General features: G+C 44.4%; 1 protein-coding gene across 5 annotated transcripts in view; it reads right to left on the minus strand.

The window, feature by feature from the left end:
- The window catches only part of TRIO (trio Rho guanine nucleotide exchange factor), a 751,422-nt gene that overhangs the window by 301,000 nt on the left and 429,488 nt on the right, over window positions 1–20,934 (minus strand). For all 5 annotated transcript variants that reach the window (XR_013277581.1, XM_077491869.1, XM_077491868.1 and 2 more), the window contains exons 28-30: window positions 16,517–16,760; window positions 12,540–12,823; window positions 4,947–5,117 (exon numbers count right to left, since the gene is read on the minus strand). Coding sequence is in view for 4 of the 5 variants with exons in the window: in XM_077491869.1 (XP_077347995.1) it covers window positions 4,947–5,117; window positions 12,540–12,823; window positions 16,517–16,760 (699 nt within the window). In the remaining variant the exon portion in view is untranslated. The remainder of the gene's footprint in view (window positions 1–4,946; window positions 5,118–12,539; window positions 12,824–16,516; window positions 16,761–20,934) is intronic.

Here is a 20,934-nt window from a genome sequence, read left to right on the forward strand (position 1 = left end):
TATCTTTTTTTCACTACTGTGTACCCCCCCCCCTCTCCACAACTGCACCTCTGGACCCCTTTAAATTACACAGCACCCTGCACCTCTGCACCCCTTTACATTACACAGGACCTTGCACCTAAGGACCTCTTTACATTACACAGCAGCCTGCACCTCTGGACCCCTTTACATTACACAGCAGCCTGCACCTCTGGACCCCTTTACATTACACAGGACCTTGCACCTAAGGACCCCTTTACATTACACAGCACTCTGGACCCCTTTACATTACACAGGACCTTGCACCTAAGGACCCCTTTACATTACACAGCAGCCTGCACCTCTGGACCCCTTTACATTACACAGCTCTTGTACCTCTGGACCCCTTTACATTACACAGCACCCTGAACCTCTGGACCCCTTTACATTACACAACCCTTGTACCTCTGGACCCCTTTACATTACACAGCCCTTGTACCTCTGGACCCCTTTACATTACACAGCACCCTGCACCTCTGCACCCCTTTACATTACACAGCCACTCACAGCTCTGGACCCCCTGCATGTTACACAGACCCCCTACAGTGCAGACCCCCCTCCCTACCATACAGACCCCCATCTACAGTGTAGACCCCCCTACAGTGCAGAATCCTCCACCCTACAGCGCAGACCCCCCCTACAGTGCAGACCCTCCTACAGTGCAGAAACCTCCCCTACAGTACAGACCCCTCCACCCTACAGCGCAGACCCCCCCTACAGTACAGACTCCCCTACAGTACAGAATCCTACCCTACAGTGCAGACCCTCCTACAGTACAGACCCCTCCACCCTACAGCGCAGACCCCCCCCCCTACAGTGCACACCCTCCTACAGTACAGACCCCTCCACCTTACAGCGCAGACCCCCCCTACAGTACAGACTCCCCTACAGTACAGAATCCTCATCTACAGTACAGACCCCCCTACAGAGCCGAATCTTCCCCTACAGTACAGACCCCTCCCCCTACAGTGCAGACCTCTCCTACAGTGCAGACCCCCCTACAGTGCAGGACCCCCCTACAGTGCAGGACCCCCTACAGTGCAGGACCCCCTACAGTGCAGGACCCCTCTACAGTGCAGGAATCCCCTACAGTGCAGGACCCCCCACAGTAAAGAACCCCCCTAAGGACCCATAATGTACCTCGAGCCAAAGGCAGTGGCATTGCAGGGGGGAGGTGCGAGCAGCACCCGAGTGGAGTGTCACCTGTCGGCTCAGTGATCCGGGACCCGGCGCAATAATCTCCTTCTCTCTGTGGTCGCGTGACTCACGTCGCGCCGTTCTCATCAGTCTCGGGCAGCGGCTGTCACTCACAGCCGAGCAGAGTGAAGCCGCCTCCCCCTCCTCCATGCACAGCACTGTGTAGACAAGGAGGGGGAGGCGGCTTCACTCTGCTCGGCTGTGAGTGACAGCCGCTGCCCGAGACTGATGAGAACGGCGCGACGTGAGTCACGCGACCACAGAGAGAAGGGGATTATTGCGACGGGTCCCGGCTGCCCGTCACAGCGTGAAAAAAAAAAAGAAATGAACAAACAGCCAGCGGCCGTTTTAAACATAATGTAGGCGCCGGCCTGGGGGGAAATTTCCACCCTGCCCCCCGGCCCAGCCCGCCCCTGGCTGCTACTTTTAATAAATCAGAGAGTTAACTGTCCCACGGTCCAGCAATGCCGGCGAATGAAGTCCCACTCCTCTCAGCGGCCCCGGCATTCTAACGGTGGGTGTCCAGCTGTGGCTTCAACACCGGGCACGCACTGCACATTCGCAAGCCACGCTGCAGCCTGTGATTGACAAGGAAATCTTCTAGGACCTGTGACATTGTCCCAGAAGATTGCAGGGAGGGAGGGGGGAGAAGTGAACTTCCTTCTGGTGCCGTGGAGCCCTGGGAGGAAGTGGGAGCTGGATGCCACTAAAAAGAGGGTATCGGCGCGCCCCCCCCCCCCCAAAAAAATGAATTTGTATTTATTTAATTTGAGGCTCGGTAGTCCTTTATACAGATTTCTTAATTTAAAGGCACAGTCACCTTATAAGAGCAGCAACACAAGCAATTCACTTATTTTGGTTTATCACTCATTCCTAGCGCATTATATAAATCAGATATATACATATGGATTTTCTATATGATAGGAGTTTCACTTTTTGAATTGAATTACTGAAATAAATTCACTTTTTCATATTCTAATTTTATGAGATGCACCTTTGTGTGTTATGTATTTTTTGTTAGATAGGGAAGTAAGAATTTTCAAAACAGTTGTATTTTTTTCTATTACTCTTGTAATCCTTTTTCCTGATCAAATCAATAAAGATATATTTATTTTAAATATCCATTATTTGTGTTCACACTCTATTCCTTAAATTTCACTGAGAACGTAAAGATAGAGTTCCAATTCAGTAAGAAAGTGTCAAACTCTGAATCTTGTTTTGTTAGCCTCCCTAGCTGGGAAAATAGAGCCAGTTCTGAAAGTATGATTTCTCTTGCATAAAAAGTATTTAGACTTTTGGAGGCACATTTCTCCTGCTATTCATAATTTGTTTCAGAATAATCTTTTATAATCTTAGTTCAGGTGCTCTTCAACTAGAAAAAAAATAGCCTAGTCTGATACCTTGTAATACATAAAAAAAAGGCTAGTGGACATTCGTTTTACTTTATCAAACCTAAGTGACCATTGTTCATTGGCGCCGCCACTTTATATGCACTTGCTACCTCTGTGTGTGTCTACCATCATCATTGCTTTGAAGTTCAAGTGTATCAGCCGGTCAACTTTTGTAATTGTGCTTTTATGCCGAGTTTATGGTAAGCTATTTTCTGGCACCATTTTAATAACTTAGTAGCTTTAATAATATATGAATACATGGATATTTCTATAAATATATTGGTTGTACACTAGACCAAATATATTTTTCCCCCTGTAGCCTTATACATTTTTATGATCAAGATATTAGGCCAACTATATGATTCTTAATATCAAATATCGATCTCTACACCTTATTACTCTAAATCTTCTTAGCTCTGTAAGCATTTATTCTTCCAATGTATGTTGGATATATATATATATATATATATATATATAGATAGATAGATAAATATCTATATATCTATATATATACCGTATATACTCGAGTATAGGCCGACCCGAATATAAGCCGAGGCCCCCAATTTACCCCCAAAAAAACTGGCAAACTTATTGACTCGTGTATAAGCCGAGGGTGAGACATGCCTGTCCATCCCTGTGTGTGTGTCCGTCCATCCCTGTGTGTCCGTCCATCCCTGTGTGTCCGTCCATCCCTGTGTGTCCGTCCATCCATCCCTGTGTGTGTGTGTGTCCATCCATCCATCCATCCCTGTGTGTGTGTGTCTCCATCCATCCATCCATCCCTGTGTGTGTGTGTCTCCATCCATCCATCCATCCATCCCTGTGTGTGTGTGTCTCCATCCATCCATCCATCCATCCCTGTGTGTGTCTCCATCCGTGTGTGTGTGTGTGTGTGTGTGTGTGTGTGTGTGTGTGTGTGTGTGTGTCCAGCCTACCTTTGTCCCGAGCCTCCGTCCCGTGCCTTGCCTCCTTGCCTCCGTCCCGTGCCGTGCCTTGCCTCCTTGCATCCGTCCCGTGTCGTGCCTTGCCCCCGTCCCGTCCCGTCCCGTGCCGTGCCGTCCCGTGCCCTCTTCGTCGGCGGCCATTGTAAAGTTCAAAAGCTGCGCCGCCGCCTTCGCCTGTGATAGGCGGAACACTGAATTTCCCAGCAGCCTGTGTTCCGCCTATCACAGACGTCGTATCATCCTCGTCCGTAGTACGAGGATGATACGATGTCCGTGATAGGCGGAACACAGGCTGCTGGGAAATTCAGTGTTCCGCCTATCACAGGCGAAGGCGGAGCCGGAGGCGCGGCTTTTGAATAGAATGGCCGCTGTCTGTCTGCTCGACACGCTGATCGAGCGGGCAGACAGCGATGACTCGAGTATAAGCCGAGGGGGGCACTTTCAGCCTCAAAAAAGAGGCTGAAAATCTCGGCTTATACTCGAGTATATACGGTATATTTATTTTTTTACAAAATCATATGATATATATGTCCTCACTGCTTCTTGGCCATTTAGTTGTCATCTGTTTTGGGTTATTTGTATTGATGGACCTTAACAAATTGGCTTGTAGTTTACTGTTTACATTTATGTTTAGATTTGTGTCTGGATCATGCAATTAGTTTGTGTTTATATGTATATATATATATATATATATATATATATATATATATATATATATATATTAGATAATGAAGCTCCTAGAGAAGCGCATCAACACGCATAACATGTAGAGCGATCCTCCATCACGCCTCCACCATCTAAACATATCAAATAATCCTGGATGTATATTAATATTTCACTCTAACGATTGTACATTTATATACTCGATCAATTTTCTTTATCATAGGTTGTATGAGAGTTTGAGGTCAATTATTTATATTTTGTTTAATATGAGCTTATATGCATTGTTTTTAACTTTATTCGATTAAAAATATATAACTTTTACACATACATTTATGAGTATGCCTATAAAGTCCAAATCTTTATTCAACCAATTTCTTCCTAGAAAAAAAAAACCTAGTCTGATACCTTCTAATACATAAAAGAAAAAGAAAAAAAAAAAAAAAACAGAACAACAAAATTCAATATTTTTCTTTTGGCTTCTCTTCGAAAACAATATGGATGTGGAGATGAGCAATGAACCAAGATATTACAAAACAATTGCTTCTTTTGAAAACAGTTGTGTGATGGAAAGGTACAGGAATCACAAATGCGTGCTCTCTAGTCCAGAAAAATAAACAAGATCACGCAATTGTCAGGTGATATGTTTTTGAAACATAACTGTTTTAAGAACATATGAGGACAGCGTTTGTTGACAAGATTCCAATTATTATTTATTTTTATTTTTTTAAAGTACCTTGTCATCTTGTGAATCAGCTTGGAGGAGGCTGTGCTGCTGAATAGCCATAGGTGGTGGCAGTGGGACAGCATCAGGCCCTTCTTCACTCTCTTCTTCTCCACAGCTTTGCATGCCTGATGATGATGATTTGGAAAGAGTGCCACTACTAAGTCCTTCGTTTCGCACGCGCTACAACAAATATGTTAAACATGGTTTGAGTCAAGGGTAGATACTTACATGTATATAATGTACAGTCATTAGAATTGTTACCCTAATTGTACATCATGAATATCACATTTAAAACATTTTAATTTCTTAAATAGGTAACAAACATTCATACAACACAATTGTATTGATTTAACAAGTATGGAGGAAAAAAGTATCCCCTTACATTTTTTTTTTTTTATTAGAATTAATTTCTACTTAAAGCAGAAATCAACTCTCTCAATCAACATTAACAATTTTTATTTAGTTTTTTTTCCATTTCTTCAGTTGCTTCCTGGTTTCTGGCCTAGGCCAAAATAATGTCATACATCCCAGGAGTCTTTATGGGCATTTCTTGTCTTTAATCTGGAGAAGAGGAGGGGGTTTTCTCAGCTAAGCAAACCCTCCTGCCTGCATGTCTGAGCTAAGAACAGATGAATTCCAGGCAGTAGATGCTACAGGAATCATCTGCCCTTACTAAAGATGGCTGTAGCTAGCAATGCTAGGGTGTGTTTTTCCATGGGCTTTCTTAAAATAAAGTATGGAGACATGGATGGATGGGTGCTTGAATATTAAAAATAAATTAAATAATGGTTCAGCTCATATACAGTCGAGTTCCTCTTACCATACAATCTGATAATACAATCTCCTTTAGATCTACCAAAAACTATGTAGTATGAGACCCTGACTGGATACAAATTAAATGTATAGTTTAGATGGGTCCCTTTTGGCAGGTAGTTATGGCAAATATAAAATCCAGACAAATGATTTTTCTTTTTAATTTTTGTTAAAGAAACAAACGTAGGCACAGACATTCGGGTTACATTCAGTACAGGTAGAAAATACACAAAAAGTTTTACATACCGCGGTACATAAGATTTTCCCCCAAACCTGTGCATTATACTGGTCAATATCTCTCCAGTAACAACCATGGAGAGGTTGTGTACAAGTAAACAGAAAATAAAATAAAACAAACAATAAACCTAAATGAGCCACACAAGTGATATGCACCTTCCTCCTGGTCTAACAAAACAAATATGCCAATCATATGCCATTCTCAATATGCCACACCTCAGTCTCTATACCGCACAGTGACATACCCTACTACTCTTTATTACGCCACCAATAGCCTGTGAAGAACAAGCTGTGGAGGAGGGACCCCAAGAGACTCCAGCTACTCCCGCCATATTTTTGCAAATTTACTCTGCGCTTTCCTGTGCAGATATGCGTTCTTTTCCCCAATAAGAACCTTATTAACTTCTTGAATACATTGATGGGATTTGGGGACTTGAGGACTGAGCCAATATCTTGCAATCAGTTTCCTTGCTAGGTACAAGAGCCTCAGTATTGTTATGCATGTAGCAGGGGTATACAAGTCCTTCTGTAATCCACCAAGTAAGCAAGTGAGTAGATCGAGTTGTAGTTGTGTGTCATAAATATGGTTGAGAATTCCCAGAACCTGCTGCCAATACTGCACAAGCTTGGGGCATCACCACAACATATGTAACTAAGTTCCCTGGTGAAGCTGGGATTTTGGGTACAGAAGGGAGTCTCTTCTACCTCACTTATATAACTGTAGTGGAGTCCTGTAGGAATGATGAAGAATGAACAAATGTGTCAGTTTTTGGCCAGCTGATACAGACACCAATGGACCTGCTGTCAATATCTGATCCCACCTGTGACCATCTATGAGACTTTTAGAGGTGTGGTGTAATTTTGAAGGTGCGTTTCCTGTAAACACACTATTGCAGACCTATATGTCTGCAGGGCAAAGAATATTGCAACATGCTTCATTCCATCGCTCAGCCCCCTGATATTCCAGGAAATAAAGTTATGTGCAATCGTTATCGAAATATCCAGGAGAGTAAAAATGCCTGTTAGGATGTAGCCTTAGGTAGGTTTTAGGTTTAGTCAAACCTTAGAATAATTTCACATTTTCACTGCCTTGATAAAGTAGAAAGAAACCTCCCAGAGAACAGAGAACTTGATTTCAATGAACACCAGGGAAGATTGCAAAAATACATCATTCAGGTAGTCGCTGGTCTTTTATGGGTATGTTCCACACAATTGAGCCACTCCGAGGCCACAATGGTGGCGTCAAAGATGTGGGTTTCATTATTTGCAGCCACTTGCAGTCAGACAGGGTACAACATCGCATTGCTGACATCAAAACGCCACAATCAGCGGGTTTAAGGTGCTGACTCGGTGATACTATACATCAGAGAGGATTCACAAGATGTTCCTTGCAGAGCTCTGATTTATGCTGGAGATGTGGGGAGGAACCAGGTTCCCTCCTCCACATCTTCTGGTCCTGCCATATTTCGGTCCCCTATTGGACTGAGGTACACTGCATTGTTCAGAAGTTCATCGATAGGGAACTGCCTCTGACCCCCGCGTTCTTCCTCCTACACAACCATGAGATCGTGAGCAATATCTATAGGAGATCCATCTTACCTATCTTGCTCACTGTGGCCAAAAGTTACATCCCTCTATTCTGGAAGCAGACACAGCCGACAGGAGTGGCCGTCTGGTTGAAAAGAATAGCCAAAATCACCGAAATGGAGGACTTAGAGGCCCATATCCGTGGCCACCGAGATTAATACCTAAAAAAAAAGTTTTATTGGCCAAGTTTTCTTACTCTGAGGAACATGCTGAGTTGATGATCTAACTTCCTTGGGAGCGGAGACACATGAGACAGCTCCCGGACACTGACGGAGAGACTGGACGACGATTCCTCCCACCCCCCTTTTTTCCTCTCCCTCCCTATTTAACCCTTTCTTCTCTGGCTTTTTCTGCTGCTTGGCCCTAGGGTCACATTCACCACTCTCCATCTAGAATAATTTGGTGTAAACAGACAAAAGTGTGCAGGATGCGGATAGCTCATTGACCTCAGAGCCAATGTCTAGTCCACTGATTCTCAAAAAAGGGTTCCGTGGGACCCTTGGGTTCCTCCAGAGGATGCTAGGGGTCCTTCAGCACTGGGCCATTTCTGCCTCTCAGATAAGTTCCCAATGACACCATTGATCTTTTTAGCTATCTGTAAGGAGGTAATTCTTCCCAATGACCACAAGTGTAAGGACCATTCTTCCCAATGACCATCACACTAATGTATCATGAGTTGTAGATTTCTAATTTTTAGCAGGGGTTCCCTGAGGCTGGAGAACTATTTCAAGGGTTCCTCTGTGTTGAAAAGGTTGAGAAAGGCTGGTCTAGTCCATGATTATATGTTATATTATCTGCTTTATTGTGAAGTGTGTTTACGTGGACTGGCTTGTGGAGTTGCACTGTAGTTTTTACAATGATACTGAGGTCATTGTATGCTGTTTCTAAATAAAAAAACAAAAAAACAAAAAACAAAAAAAAAGCTGCAGTCGCTTTTTAACTTCTGTGAAATTTGCCCGTTTGCGCTGTAGGTCAGAGAAATCAGGTCAGAAGGATATGCGAGTATTATCTATTTTCATGACATCCCCTCTGGTTCTAGCTTGGTATAAAGCAGTGTCCCGGTCTTTTGCAGTTCAGGAATTTAAATAGGAATGGTCTTAGAGGTTCTCCAGGGCACGGAGGCCTACCAGGGACACTATGAACACCTCCCTATCAATGGCCTCCACAGGCAAGTGCTCAATAAATGCAGCAGGATTTTCCCCTCTGTCTTTTCAGGTAGGCCCACTGCTCTCACATTATTCCTTCTGAGCCTGTTTTCCATATACCCTAGCCAAGCGACATGGCTGGAGGTCAAAGATTGCACCTGTCGCAGCTCATGGTGTAATGGAGCCACATCATCCTCCACTATGCTCAGACGAGGGCTGTTGAGCCATCCCTCCAGGGCTGTTGTGCCATCCCTAAGTTTTTGCATATCCTGTCGGACCAGCGTCAGTTCTAGTTTCACCCCTTTCATTTCAGTTGTCAGGTTTGCCAGGTTGTTATTGCAGGAAATGACTGCTGCAAATATTTGTCTCCGTGTAGGTTCAGGATCCTGGGTGTCAGGGGCAGTGAATTCAATGCCAGGGAAATGAGGCGTACTCACTGTGTCCCACATGGAAGCTTCCGCCGGGTCCTCTGGCCATGCTGGGCTACTGTCCTTCCCTGCAGGGAGATCCAAAGCAGGGTCCACAGGCAGAGGGATCGATTGAGCAGGAGTCTCCTTAGCAGAGTTTTTTGCAAACAATTTTTGTGCGGCCTATTTGGCTGAGTAAGACGGGCGGTCGCTATCTTGGGCCGCATGGTCGGGCCCATGGGGTTGTTTCTTGCCTCTTTTAGACATACTGCGTAGTAGAAATCACCGCGGGTGTGTGCAGGGCAGTGTGGTTCCAGAGCAGCAAGTACAGTCCAGGATGGAAGGAGGATCGTATACAGGATTTTCGGCATATCTTCAACACGTCCTACTCCATGCGCCGCAAGCCACTCCCCCTCTTTCAGATTTTTATTAGGCAAAGCCTTGCTAATTAAGTAGTACACTGAAAATTAAACACTGGAGTGGGGTTAATATTCAATTTTGAACTTAATTTACACATATTATCATATCAAATAAACTTAAAGGCAGTCCTGCAGTGAACAATGCAAACTGTAGGCTGCTTCTTGTTAGGTGAGAAAGTAGAGGCAACCTTGGGTTCTCCTTTCTGGCCAAAAAAAATCCATGGGTAAAATTTGGAGGAACATCCAAGTGGAAACACATAATTTGAGAGGGTTAACACAGATCGTTCTTCTGAGACTACATCCAGGAGGGAAAAAATGCCAATTTTTAAAAGTCTTCACTGAGAAGTGTTGGAGACAAAATGGTAAAGGTTATCACAATAAAGTAACCACCAGCATTGCACTGTGCATAGTGTTGTTTAAAGCCAGGAACCAGAGTCCATAAACAGGGGAACCCTGTTTTGCCTTAGTAAGGTCCAGGCTTTGCACATCCCAATAGGCATATCCCTGAAGGAGTCTTCAGGGTCTGGGAACCACAGAAATGGACCACAGCCCTGGACCTAGAGCACCCAGCAGCTAACATCACACTTTGGGCCAAGGTGAGCAGCTAATGTGTGATTCAGTACCTGAAACAAACACTACAGACAGGCCCTGAACAGTGGGGTCCAAGGTACAGTCCCTGAGTTATACACACTGAAGGTAACCGATTCTAAGCCAAGGACACTAGCTAAATCTGAAGCCTCACTGAGTTGACAGTGTCCACACACCTGAAGATAGCAGCATATGACATACTGGGGTGGATTAACTAAAGACACATAGACTGTGAACTTTGCAAGTGCAGGTGCACTCATTTGCCCCAGAATGTAAATATAGCAAAGCTCTGCTTATTTCCATCATGCAACATGTGCAAGCAAAAATTTCTTTTTTTTCCCCCCTCTTACCTCATCTTTTCAAGTGCAGTTGCTTTCATTTTCCCCAGAGCTTACTAAATGTAGTAACACTTAACTTTGTAAAGAATACCAAATAAGGTAAATAATATTTTTGCTGGCACATGTTGCATCATAAGAGATAAGCATAGCTTCGTCACATTTACTAAGTTTTGGGGATAATTAGTGCAACTGCACTTGCAAAGTGCACAGTGCTTATAGTAAATCCACCCCATTGTCTATGAATACCAGTCCTGTGCTGAATAATTATGATATATTTTTCACAAATACTTTCCATGACACCATGAAAAAAAAATTAATTCCAAGCATAAAAGTATACACCGCAAAACAAAAACCAAAAAAAAAACAAAAAAGAAGTGAACTCACTGGGCGGCACAGTGGTGTAGTGGTTAGCACTCTCACCTATCAGTAAGAAGGGTCGTTAGTTCGAATCCCAACCACGACACTACCTGTCTGGAGTTTGCATGTTCTCCCTGTGCCTGTGTGGGTTTCCTCCGGGTACTCCGGTTTCCTCCACAATCCAAAGACATGCAGGTAGGTTAATTGGCTTCTGTCAAAAATTGACCCTAGTATATAAATGGGGACCTTGGATTGTGGGCTCCTTGGGGGTAGGGACCAATGTGAGTGTGCAATGTACAGGGACAATTGTAGACACTCACTCAGGTTGAACTGGAAGGACTGGTGTCTTTATTCAACTTTACTAACTATGAAACTATAAACACATCCTACAATGCCATTTTAACCACTTCGCATCCAGGCCAATTCTGACATTTCTCTCCTACATGTAAAATTCATAATTTTTTTGCTAGAAAATTACATAGAAACCCCCAAACATTATATATGTTTTTTTAGAAAAGACCCTAGAGAATACAATGGCGGTTGTTGCAACTTTCTCACACGGTATTTGCGCAGCAATTCTTCGAACATGTCTTTTTCAGAAAAAAAAAGTTTCATGCTTAAAAAAAACAAAAAAAACAAAACAGTAAAGTTAGCCCATTTTTTTGCATAATGTGATAGATGAAGATAGGCCGAGTAAATAGATGCCCAACATGTCACGATGCAAAATTGCATGCGCTCGTGGAATGGAGCCAAACTTTGGAATTTAAAAATCCCCATAGGCGACGGTTTAAATTTTTTTACTGGTTACATTTTTTGCATTACAGAGGAGGTCGAGGGCTAGAATTATTGCTCTCACTCTAACGTTCTTGGCGATACCTCACATGTGTGGTTTGCACACCGTTTTCATATGTGGGCGGGACATACGTATGCGCTTGCTTCTGCATACGAGCTCACGGGGACAGGGGCGCTTTATTTTTATTTTTTTATTGTTAATTTTACTTTTATTTTTTTCGTTTGACACTTAAAATAAAACGTGATTACTTTTATTCCTATTACAAGGAATGTAAACATCCCTTGTAATAGGAATATGGCACAATCGGACCTATTTACAGTGAGATATGGGGGTCAATAAGACACCATATCTCACCTCTAGGCTGGGAAGCCTAAAATAATAAAATAAAAAAAAAACGATCACGGCTTCCCAGCCAAATCGGCGCCGTTATTTTGAATGCAGAGGCTGGGCGTAACGTCATAACATCGCACCCGGCCTCCGAACGATCAGAGAGACTCCAGGGACGATCCGGTCTGCCGGAAATCTCTATGGTATTATCCGGGGGCCTGCGGATCCTGTGACCGACTCACCAATGGAAGTGGTGAGTCGGTAGAAGCACCGCAGGGTGGCGGGAGGGAGCGTCCCCTCCCACCGCCCGTAAGAACAATCAAACAGCGGAACAGCCACTATGATCGAACTTATGGTGCAGGGAATCGCCGGCTGAAAATGCCGATATCTGAATGATGTCTGTGGCCTCAGGCATCATTCCGAAATACCCCCGGAAAGTCAAGGACATCCCTGGAAGTACCTTGGGCGGGAAGTGGTTAAAAACTTCTGTAAAGAAATATTACTATGTAAGCTGTATATACAAATTCAAATTAAGGCAACATCATTTTCATCATACAATGAAAGCGGAAATAATCACCACCAGTTACTGACCTCATCAATCGTCTCATCCTGTGGTGTTGCAGCACTGTCGTCAGAGTCCTTTTGGTAACTAGAATCAGTGTTTTTGCGCACATCTCTACTTTTTTTGTGTTTATGTGCCAATTTTTTCACATGGCCATCAGCTTTTCCACTGCTAAGCCGCCTCACTGGGCTTGTTAGCCATTTTCTCAAAGTATTACCAGGACGCTTTGGGCCTGGTGAACTCTGTGTACCAATTACATGAGGTTGGAGGGAATTGACCGAAGATGGTGGACTTGCATCATTACCAGAGTAGTCTGCAAGAAAGAAAGAAATATCAAAACAAGTTATTCATTTTTTTAAGATTTCTACATTTTCCGGGGGTTGGACAAAAATAGAAAAGGTCTATACATTAATACAAACAGCTGACAAAATTAGCTGACATAGATCTATAAGTCCTTGTATCAGTCAGATAAAGAGCCTACAACGTAACCCAGGCGCATGGTAGCCAATTTGCAACCTCATTTGGGCTAGATATTCGATTGTGAATGTAATTACTGACAATATCTGGAGGTAGCCTCTGGAACCACTTTATGATAGTCTCACTGCTTCTCTTGAGGTGCTTTAGGTTTTCTTTTGTGGTTTATTATGTATTATATTTTACCATAATACACATGTTCTGTTTCAGACCCTCCAACAATGTTAGGCTTGTGAGGGCCCAGTGACGGTCATTTTTTTTTGTGGGCGGGGTTGGGTTTTAGTGGGATAGTCTTGAGGTTTGCCGCATTTGAAATGGTCCCTTGGAGGTGTCCTATCTTGCTGTGTTATTGTATTGGCCTCTGTAAACCTGTTTAAAAACAATATTAACCACTTGCCGCCCGCCCTATAGGGAATTGACGGTGGCAAAGTGGTTTCATAATCCTGACCGGACGTCATATGACGTGATCAGGATTATGAGCCGCTGCGCGCCCCCGGGGGCGCGCATCGCGGCGATCGTTGTTGCGGGGTGTCAGTCTGACACCCGGCAACTACGATCTCGGTAAAGAGTCTCCGACGGAGACTCTTTACCAGGTGATCAGCCGTGTCCAATCACGGCTGATCACAGTGTAAATGGGAAGAGCCGGTGATCGGCTTTCCCTCACTCGCGTCTGTCAGACGTGAGTAGAGGAGAGCCGATCGGCTGCTCCTCTGACAGGGGGGTTCTGTGCTGATCGATTATCAGCACAGCCCCCCCGAGGATGCCCACACTGGACCACCAGGGACGCCACTAGACCACCAGGGAAAAGGTAATTCTCCCTAGACCACCAGGGATGCCAGTCAGCACAATGGGTGCCAATCAGTGCCCATAATGGATGCCAATCAGTGCCCACAATGGGCATCACTGATTGGCATGCATTATTGTTTGGCACTGATTGGCATCCATTACTATAACACCGATGCCGCCTATGAGTGCCCACCTGTGCCGCCTATGAGTGCCCACCTGTGCCGCCTATGAGTGCCCACCTGTGCCGCCTATGAGTGCCCACCTGTGCCGCCTATGAGTGCCCACCTGTGCCGCCTATCCATGCCCACCTGTGCCGCCTATCCATGCCCATCCATGCCGCCCATCCGTGCCAGCTATCAGTGCCAATTTGTGCCACCTATCAGTGTCCGTCCGTGTTGCCCATCCGTGTCGCCCATCAGTGCCGCCTATCAGTGCCACTTCATTGGTGCCACATTGGTGCCCATCAGTGCCGCCTTATCAGTGCCCATCAGTGTAGCCCCATCAGTGCCCATCAGTGAAGGAGAAAACGTACTTATTTACAAAGTTTTGAAACTGAAACAAAAAAAAACATTTTTTTTTTCAAAATTTTCGGTATTTTTTTATTTGTAGCGCAAAAAATAAAAACCGTAGAGGTGATCAAATACCACCAAAAGAAAGCTCTATTGGTGGGAAAAAAATTATAAAAATTTCATTTGGGTACAGTGTAGCATGACCGCGCAATTGTCATTCAAAGTGCGACAGCGCTGAAAGCTCAAAATTGGTCTGGGCAGGAAGGTGTTTAAGTGCCCTGTATTGAAGTGGTTAAGGAACTAGAAAAAAAAAAAGGGCTATAAATGGAAGATAAAAGGAGGATGAAGCAGAATAGCAGAAAGCATTGTTCTGTATGCAGAAATGCCATCTAAAATGCCTGAAAACCACCATAAAAAGTTAAATTTGTCTGTGTTTTTCTCCCTAACATTTTACAATAAGTAGGACGTGGATGTGGCAATTACTTTTCTGCAAAGAAAAATTGAAGATGCCTGCCCAAATTTATTTCAGATGTGGAACCTGCACTACTGTACTTTTTATATCTGGCCACAATGTTGAGACCGATAAAGTGCAGGAAGCCCCAGTGCAGATGGGGATCCCAGGGATGTGAAATTTAAAATGAGCTCTAATCCTTCCCCACTATACAAAACTACAAAAAAAAAAATCACTAATGAGAGCTACTATTAAAAGAAAAAAAAAAAAAAAAAAGAGCAAATCTAAAATTGCTACTGGTTAAATTGGTTGTAAAAGGCAGAAGTTTTTTTTTATCATAATGCATTCTATCCACAGAAGCAATCAGATTCCAATCTCTCCACCATCACCAAGACCAAAGAGCTGTCCAAGGATGTCAGGGACAAGATTGTAGACCTACACAAGGCTGGAATGGGCTAGAAGATCATTTCCAAGCAGCTTGGTGAGAGGCTGACAACATTTAGTGTGATTATTTGCAAACAGAACAAAATAACTGTCAATCTCCCTTGATCTGGGGCTCCATGCAAGATCTCACCTTGTGGAGTTTCAATGATTATGAGAACAGTGGGGAATCAACCCAGAACTACACGGGAGAATCTTGTCAATGATTTCAAGGCAGCTGGGACCATAGTCACCAAAAAACAATTCATAACACACTACGCCATGAAGGATTGAAATCCTGCAGCGCCCACAAGGTCCCCCTGCTCAAGAAAGCACATGTAAAGGTCCATCTGTAGTCTATTAATGAACATCTGAATGATTCAGAGGAGAACTGGGTGAAAGTGTTGTGGTCAGATGAGACCAAAATTGATCTCTTCGCGCAATGCTGCCTATGACCCCAAGAACACCATCCCCACCATTAAACATGGAGGTGGAAACATTATGCTTTAGCCTATTGGTTGTCTTTCTGCTAAGGGGACAGGACAACTTCACCGTATCAAAGTGATGATTGACGGGGCTATGTACCATCAAATATTGGGTGAAAACCTCCTTCCCTCAGCCAGAGCATCGAAAAAGGGTCCTGGATGGGTATTCCAGCATGGCAATCCAAAACACACAGCCAAGGCAACTAAGGAGTGGCTCAAGAAGAAGCACATTAAGGTCCTGGAGTGGCCTATAAAGTCTCCAGACCTTAATCCCATAGAAAATATGTGGAGGGAGCTAAAGGTTTGAGTTACCAAACGTCAGCCTCAAAACCTTAATGACTTGGAGAGGATCTGCATAGAGAAGTGGGACAAAATCCCTCCTGATATGTGTGCAAACCTGGTGGCCAACACAAGAAACATCTGACCTCCGATTGCCAACAAGGGTTTTGCCACCAAGTACTAAGTCATGTTTTGCGAAGGGGTCAAATACGTATTTCACTCAATAAAATGAAAATTGATTTATAACTTTTTTGAAATGCTTTTTTTTCTGGATTTTGTTTTTGTTATTCTGTCTCTTACTGTTAAAATAAACCTACCATTCAAATTATAGACTGATCATTTGTCAGTGGGCAAACGTCCAAGATCAGCAGGGGATCAAATATGCTGTTCCCTCACTGTAGTTAGAATAGAGCTGGGTATACAGGTTGAGTACTGTTCTAAATTTAACCAGTGGGTTGAAAGAAAAACACCCAGAACACAATATCCACTTGTGTGGATGCAGAATCTGACAGTGGGAACAAACGGTTGTGTCTTTACAACCCATGCATCTTAATGGATAAACATGCACTGTCTGCACACAGCTCCAATCGCATAAACACTACCTTTGTGATTAAACAGGCCTTCCATTTCCATGCTGCTCCTTGAGTGTGCAATGCAAAGTGAGCTACAAGGAACTAAGCCTTCTGCAGCTGGCGACTTGTCAGTGGTCCGAACCAAACACCATTCAGATCGGTCGTGTTGTTTCTCTAAAATTTCAACAGTCTGTCCCCGTCGTATTGTCAATTCATTACTGTTACAAGCAGTGAAATCCTGGATGACAACAGTCAGCTCACACCCACCAGAAAGCTGTAAAACACATAAGAATATGAAAAAAATATAATTTTGTTTACACCTTTTTATATACTATATAATATATATATATATATATTTATTTCTTTTTTGTCATATCTCAAAGCAGGTCTAAACTGATTCACTGAAATCTCATAAGAACTTTCACATATTAATGTAATTTAAAAATTATTTTTTAATTTGTATCTTCATTAAAACAACATCTAGTGGTCCTGCCATAAAGAGTCAGGTACTTCCTGTTATTGGGTGACAACTGCCATTGATGCTCCTGTGTTGTCACTCTGTCATACATGCAATTGAGACTACAAGTAGCTATGCTGGCACACATACTGCACAAGCATAGTCAATAAGTATTACTACTATCAGGAGCCCCCCTCTGTGATAGCCATTGCTAGAGTGTGTTCACATAGACAAAGAAATTGCAAAGAGGTTAAAGTGGATTAGCAACAATGAGATCAATCAACGATGGGGGGGGGGGGGGGGGGGATTTAGGTCTCAGCCATGGTATATATGCTGCCACCTTATCCAGTGCTCTGTACTCTACAGGGATTTTAAAAGTAAAAAAAAATTCCTAATTTCCGAATCCTAAAGTACAGGACATTGGCTCCTCCCCAGCAATACAAAAAGTGTGGGCAGCTTGGCAAACAAGGACAACAAGCCCAAAACAAGGAAATCAGATTCCCTAATCAAAGATGCTGGAAGCACTCTTTGGCTAAAGATGGTGTCAGAGGAGGCTTGAACACCTGGTAAAAATTCAGGACTTCCCCGATTCCAGAACATTGAATTGCAGAGGCTTGGAGTGAAACTGGGCAAACATCCCCACCTTGAATGAGGTCACCACAAGGCCTAATTCCCTCATTCTAAAATCAGACTGCTGGAAGCTTTTTGGCATGCAGGGCATGGTATTGAGCTTGGAGGGTTAACACTTCTCTAGGAAGAAATACAGGGGGGCTTGGGCCATGTTCCATGCAGTGTGTTGGATCCAACGTAAACTTCTGTAGGCTGAAAATCCACCTGCAGCTCCGAAGTGTCTGTATCATCTGCCAAATTCCCCACTATGGCTGGGTAAGAGTGATCCTTCAAGATAAGGTTGTTCAGATGCATTATAATATGATTTCCCTGAGAGTGCAGCAGCACGAGGACTGGGGAAGCACTTGGTGAAGACCTGAGGGACTATGGACAAGCCAAGGGGAAGAAAAAAAATCTGGAAATGCTACTCATCCACTGCAAATTGCAGTAACTGACGATGCAGGGAAAGAATGGAAATATGTATCCTTGATGAATATGCAATTAGAAATTGGGCCAATTCCATATGGAACTTTTGAAATTGCATGAAATTGTTGAGAACCTAGGATTGGGTAAAGCCCACCATTGGGTGTAGTAACCATTAACAGGTTTAAATAAAAGCACTGAAACCATTTCTTAGAGGGCCATTCTCTACCTAAGAATAAAGCTTCTGCAAGGCAGTCTAAAGAGTCTGCAATCTCATCAGAGATGTGGACAAGTTTGGAAGCATTAAGTGGGGTGGCAAAAGGGAGCAGTACTCCAACCTTTCCCCATTTAACACCACATCCCAGATCCGTAGATCTGAAATGCCCTGAGTCCAGGCAGATAAAAATATCATCAACAGACATTTGCCACTTGATAGAATGGGGGTATCCCTCCATTGTGAGGAGGACTAGGCACCAGACTTCACTGACTTGGATATCCCTAAATTGAGACAATGAGTGGAGGATTTGGCTTTTGAAACAGGGGTCTTTCCTTCTTACTAGGGAAGAGTGAAAAAATAGGATTTTTTGTACTCGCCGTAAAATCCATTTCTCTGTAGTTCACCGACTGACACAGCTCCTTTCTTACACCCCCGGGTTGTTACGCCACCTTCAGGAGAGGACTAGGCAGAACATGTTAATATGTTATAGCAAACCTAGAACTTTCTAGTTCCGCCCAAGGGGCGGTCCCTTAGGTAACAACCCCCCAGCCGGCTCAAGCAGCCTCAGTACATCGACAAGCGTTTTTTACCAAAAAAACAGGAAAAAATGTAAGTGCAATTGCAATTACATGGCCGCCTGAAAAACTTTGCGGCCAAAACAGGCATCAGCCGATGCACCGACATCTACCTTGTAGAGTTTTGTAAAGGTACACACTTGAGTGACAGACGGCCCAAGACGCTCCAATTGTGGGCTCCTTGAGGGTAAGGTCTGATGTGAGCGTGCAATATACAGGGATAGAGACAATTGTAGACACTCACTCAGGTTGAACTGGATGGACTAGTGTCTTTATTCAACCTAACAATGTAACTAACTGCCCTGGGGGAGTGAGCCGTGACCGGAAAGGGGGGCACCTGCCCCTTCAAGGGTAGGCCTGTACCCCAATCTGTCTGATCCACCTGGAAATGGTGGCTGACAAGACTGCCATGCCTTTTTTCAGACCAGCCACCGAAACAAACAAGGAGTCTGACTTTCGAAAGGGAGCCTTGGCAGACAAATACACCCTTAGAGCCTGGACCACATCCAGGGAATGGAGGGCCACCTCTTTAGGGTGTGTCGGTTTAGGACACAGAGATAGTAACACAATGTCTTCATTGATGGGGAACGCGGAAACCACCTTCGGCAGAAAAGAAGGTTGCGGACGCAACACCACCTTATCCTATGGATAACCAGATAAGGCGACTTGCAAGACTAGGCCGCCAATTCCAAAACCCCCCTGGCCTATGTAATGGCCACTAGAAAGACCACTTTCTGAGAAAGAGTCAACAGAGGAATCTCTCTGATATTTTCAAATGGCGGTTTCTGAAGCTCCCACGGGGGTAATGGTGGACGCACCGGAGGAACTACATGTCGGACCCCTTGAACAAAAGTGCTCACTAGAGAGTGAGATGCCAGGGGTCGCTGAAAAAAGACAGTCAAGGCTGATATTTGTCCTTTAATGGTGCTTAAAGACAAATTTTGGTCTACGCCTTGCTGTAGAAACAGCAGGATCCTGGATGTAGAAACAGCAGGATCCTGGATGTAGAAAAGGAGAGCGGACACCATCCTTTCTCCTCACACACGGAGATGTAGGCCTTCCAGGTACGATGATATATCTTCCGATAAGAAGATTTCCGTGCTCTCAGCATAGTTGGAATCAGAGTCTGAAAGACCCCGGTTTCTCAACACCTGGCTCTCAATAGCCATTCCGTTAAAACCAAAGATGGTAAAGCAGGATGGAGAATCAGACCTTGAGACAGCCAGTCCTCTCGTAACTGCAGTCGCCATGGGGCATCTGCCACCAGGCGCACTAGGTCTGCATACCAGGGACGATGGGGCCAATATGGCGCAATCAGTATTACTGGAATACCCTCGGTCTCCACTCTGTGGAGCAGACGTGGTAACAGTTTTAGCGGAGGAAAGGCATAGATCAGCTGGTACTGATCCCACAGAGCTACCAGCACGTCTGACGCATCTGCCCAAGGAACTCTTGTCCTGGACACAAATCTCTGCACCTTCCAATTGAGACGGGAGGCCAGAAGATCCACGTCTGATGTTCCCCATCGCAGGCACAGTGGCCTGAACACCTCCAGATGCAACGCCCATTCTCCAGGGACCAGCATCTGGCAACTTAGGTAGTCCGCCTGCCAGTTCTCCACTCCCGGGATGTAAATGGCCGATAGGGCCGGTACATGTCACTCTGTCCACTGAAGGATGTGAGTGACCTCCCATGCGGTGGCCAAGCTTCTTTTTCCTCCTTGGTGATTGACATATGTCACCGCCGTGGCATTGTCTGATTGGATACTGATCAGACGCCCTCAAAGTCTTATTGACCATGTGGAGAGACATAGCCTGATCGCTTGCAGCTTGAGCACATTGATCGGCAACTTGGATTCCTCCTCCGACCAGAGGAACTGGGTCGACTGAACTCCCATTACTCCACCCCAGCCGGTTAGACTGGCGTCCGTTGTCATCACTGTCCAATGTATCGGTAGGACCGAAGTTCCGGGGACCTCAGCCACCAGAGCATGGAGTCTTTGACTGACTGGCTCACCTGAATCTGCCGATCCAGGGATAACGGAGATTTGTTCCATTTTGTCAATATCTCCTTCTGCAAGACTCTGATGTGAAACTGGACATCCGGCGCTGAGTTTTTTTAGGTTCAACAGCCACCCAAAATCCTGCAGGGTCTGCAAACAGGAGCC

This window comes from Lithobates pipiens, unplaced genomic scaffold (genome assembly GCF_037356315.1).
Source record: "Lithobates pipiens isolate NorthernLeopardFrog02 unplaced genomic scaffold, aLitPip1_a1.2 Scaffold_19, whole genome shotgun sequence".
NCBI lineage: Eukaryota > Metazoa > Chordata > Amphibia > Anura > Ranidae > Lithobates > Lithobates pipiens.